The sequence below is a fragment of the Porites lutea genome, chromosome 10 (genome assembly GCF_958299795.1).
Source record: "Porites lutea chromosome 10, jaPorLute2.1, whole genome shotgun sequence".
Taxonomy (NCBI): Eukaryota; Metazoa; Cnidaria; class Anthozoa; order Scleractinia; family Poritidae; genus Porites; species Porites lutea.
The window spans coordinates 4,755,525-4,758,926 of record NC_133210.1 but is presented as its reverse complement, the minus strand read 5'-3'; the positions used below and the strand labels follow the sequence as shown (position 1 = coordinate 4,758,926).

General features: G+C 39.7%; 1 protein-coding gene across 1 annotated transcript; it reads left to right on the top strand.

The window, feature by feature from the left end:
- Positions 1 to 450: 450 nt before the first annotated feature.
- Positions 451 to 2,062, top strand: LOC140949407 (uncharacterized). The gene is made up of 2 exons (XM_073398569.1): positions 451 to 898; positions 1,740 to 2,062. Exons 1-2 carry the CDS (start codon positions 466 to 468, stop codon positions 2,060 to 2,062), a joined length of 756 nt encoding a protein of 251 aa, XP_073254670.1. The 5' UTR covers positions 451 to 465.
- The last annotated feature ends 1,340 nt before the right edge of the window (positions 2,063 to 3,402 follow it).

The following is a 3,402-nucleotide window of genomic DNA, read 5'->3' as shown; positions in this document are numbered from 1 at the left end:
TACGCTAAAACGTTTGGCTTCAAAAACAAACAACTTACTATGCCGATGTTAGTCATTTTAAAGTTATTTAGATAAGATCTCATCAAATGCAGCCAAAAATCTGGGGCCCATTGCTATGGAAATAAAAGGCTGCTAAATAAATTTTTCGGCTTCAGCAAGGTTTTAACCATTAGGCCCTTCATCACGAACTTTTCAAAGTTACAAAATCGTGGGCCAATACTTCCCAGTGTAAGTGTGATATTTTTTTTCTTCTTTACCAGAGACCCAATGTTTTACACCATATCGCTAAATTGGAAACAAACTGAAAACGTGATTAAGTGAGGCTCGAGCCCTCGACTGGTCTCGTTACGGGGTTCCGGTGAAGTGATGATGAATGTATCTTGCCCGCGTTTTGAATCCGTTGTGTGTTAATACCTAACTTTCTTCTCTTGTATTTTTCTCGTTAAGGCCAACACTGAAAGGATCATGTTTTTTATGAACGCTGTCGCATATCTACTTCTTGGCTTACCGTGCTGGAAAATAACTTCTGCGGGACATAACACATGCCGCACAAAAAGAGCAATTTCAGAGTATGCACTAAAAGGTCACGTGATATCTGCGATCGAGGGATCAGGAAGAACGAGGGAATCCTGCGTGACCGCGTGTGAACACTTTCAAAATTGTTTCAGCATCAACTACTACTCGACACTGAAGAGATGCGAGTTAAACAACAAATCAGCTGAATGGTATAAGAACGATTTAGTTCCAACGGCGGGTGCGCTTTATCTTACTATGGTATCACGCAACTACAATCCATGTGTGGACCGAAATCCGCCATGTTTTGGGACTTGCGTGCCTATCCCAGGATCCTTGGCGACTCGGTGCAACTGCCAGGGCAACGCGACGTGCCATAATGAATGTAAGTGTGATGTTGATCATGCTACTAACTTCATTTACCTCTCAGCGCAAGTTTCTGTCAGAACCGCCCAAGGTTTAGAACACAGGGTTAAATTTTTATTGGGAGCCAGTTGTCCGAAGGCCGATTAGCGCTAACCCGGGGTTATATTTTAATCCGGGTCAGTTCTTCTTCTTTTGCTCAAAGGCAATTTCTCGGATAAGTTTCTCTTTTCCTTTTGGAATTGGAGAGTCTATCATCAAATTACGGCCAAAAAATGAAACTGAATGTGCCTTTTAAGCTTTCATATCTGAATTCAAATTTGGTACAAACCCTGGGTTATCTTAACCTGGCTTTGAACAACTCGGCCCAGCTGTACTTCCTACAGCCCCATTTGTGTGTTAGATTAAGGCTGATCACTTATTCTTTTGCTTAATTACTAGGGAGCTTCTAAAAACAAACGCGTTTTTGAGGGACGCTCGTCAACCGAAAGTATGGCCTTTTCCCTTTCAACTTACTATTATAGAGACGATTTTCTTGAGAATATGGGCAAAAACACTGCCAAAGAAAGATACAAATCCACGTACGGTTGACATGCGTCGCTCAAAATTATCTCATGCTTAAGCAGTCTCTGATACTGAGTGCATTCTTTTGCGCGAGAACTGTGAATTCATTCGAATTTGGTTCAAGAGAGGTTTGGTTGTCAGACCACTTTGCTTGTTTACAAGTTTACCGAATGAAACAGGCGATGATGTGTCTCTCGGTGTGATTACCACTCTCAAGTTATTAACAAATAGGGCTTATGAATCTGAGTCTGGGTTAAATGTTTTTTCTTTTGTTGTTTTGTTTACTGATATTTTTAAAGCAGCCTGTTCTAAGCCACTTGGAATGCAAAACGGTTCAATAAGAGACGATATGCTCGGCGCATCATCAATTCATTCAAAAAGTAACAAAGCCTGGGGACGACTCCATCACTCGGGCGGAAGTTGGACGCCGAACACGGATGACAAAAATCAGTGGTTTCAAGTGAACTTTGACCCTGAGGTGAAACGTATCACGCATATCGCCACACAAGGATACGGAGAATCGCAGTGGTGGTGGGTAACGAAATATTTCGTCCAATTTAAAAGGCGAGGAGCCTCATCTCTTGAGACATACAAAGAAAACAATCAAAGAGTGGTAGGTTAACGCTATGACTAGGATCAATTTTCTCCTAACAATCAGTGATCGAACATCATCAAGAGAAAAGATTTTGAGAATTATTAAAATGATCACCAATGGGCAAATGTTTTTATATATCTTCTGTCAAACTCTTTTAACTACGCTTCTGTTCAGATGGATCTAATTAAAAATTTGCAACAAAGACAGTCCGTTGCGAAATTGAGATCAGCAAACCATGTTTTAAGAATCAAAACCGGTAGACTGACTGTGTCTCAAAAATTCCTGAAAACGCTAGAATATGTCAACACAGTTCCGTAATGATATTGAGAACGAATTGCACTTCATCTTTGATTGTAGTCTTCCCAGCCACGCAAGAGATTATATGATGACATTATTTTTACCCGAACTTTACTAATCTCAATACAATAGATAAAACCAGAAACCCATAAGGGGTTGAAACGTGTAACTCGCGTTCAATGCTCGTGAATATTCGTTTTGACCATATTTGGAAATCTTACTGACGGATATCCATTTTCAACAAAATGGCTGCTGCGCGATCACCATGCGGATGTTTTAAGACAAGAGTTCTGCATTTCAAGGTTAAAAATACACCGTTAAAAGACAAAAAATGGAAAGAGAAAGTTCAAAAGAATGCCCAGCTTTCTTTTTGTGGAGGAAGGGAAGCTTTTCATCAAGAAATCGTCCTTCGAGGAATTCAACCTTGTTTTCTTCACGGCGGAGCCCATGGTCTGGTTTTGAAATGCAACTAAGTCAGCGAAGTTTTTGCTGAATTTTCAGGTACATTTTGCACTCTATGGCCAAGACAATTACGTTTTTGAAAGAGAATTTATATATTTTTAAATGTTTCATAGACGTTTTATAAATTTTTCTCTTCGGCGCTAAAGAAAAATTACAAAATGTGCCCTGATTTGAGATGGATTTTGTGTTGAATTTTGCCATGTACTTAGTCGATGTCACTTGCGTGAACGGATCCACGATCCAGATAGTGTTTTCCGAATTGCTTTAAAGGATTAACTTTTTGGACTTTGAATAAAAATTTTCAAGAAACGGCGTCACTGTCTATTGTTTTGAGTTTGTTCATTCATAAAATTAGCTCAAAACACGATCGCGACTACAACATCTAAGTTTAATTTAAGCTTTTAAAATACTTCTCAGATTCATTACTGAAACAAGTTAGGAACATACCAGAGTCCGCTACAAACTGATTTATTTACCAGCTACCATAACAGAAGACAACCAAGATGGCGGACTGACCTATTTCGCGCAGGAACACTGAACACGTGCCCGGATGGCACTTCGTGTACACTAACCTAAGGTATACTCGTTACATCTCCTTTCCTTAGTTT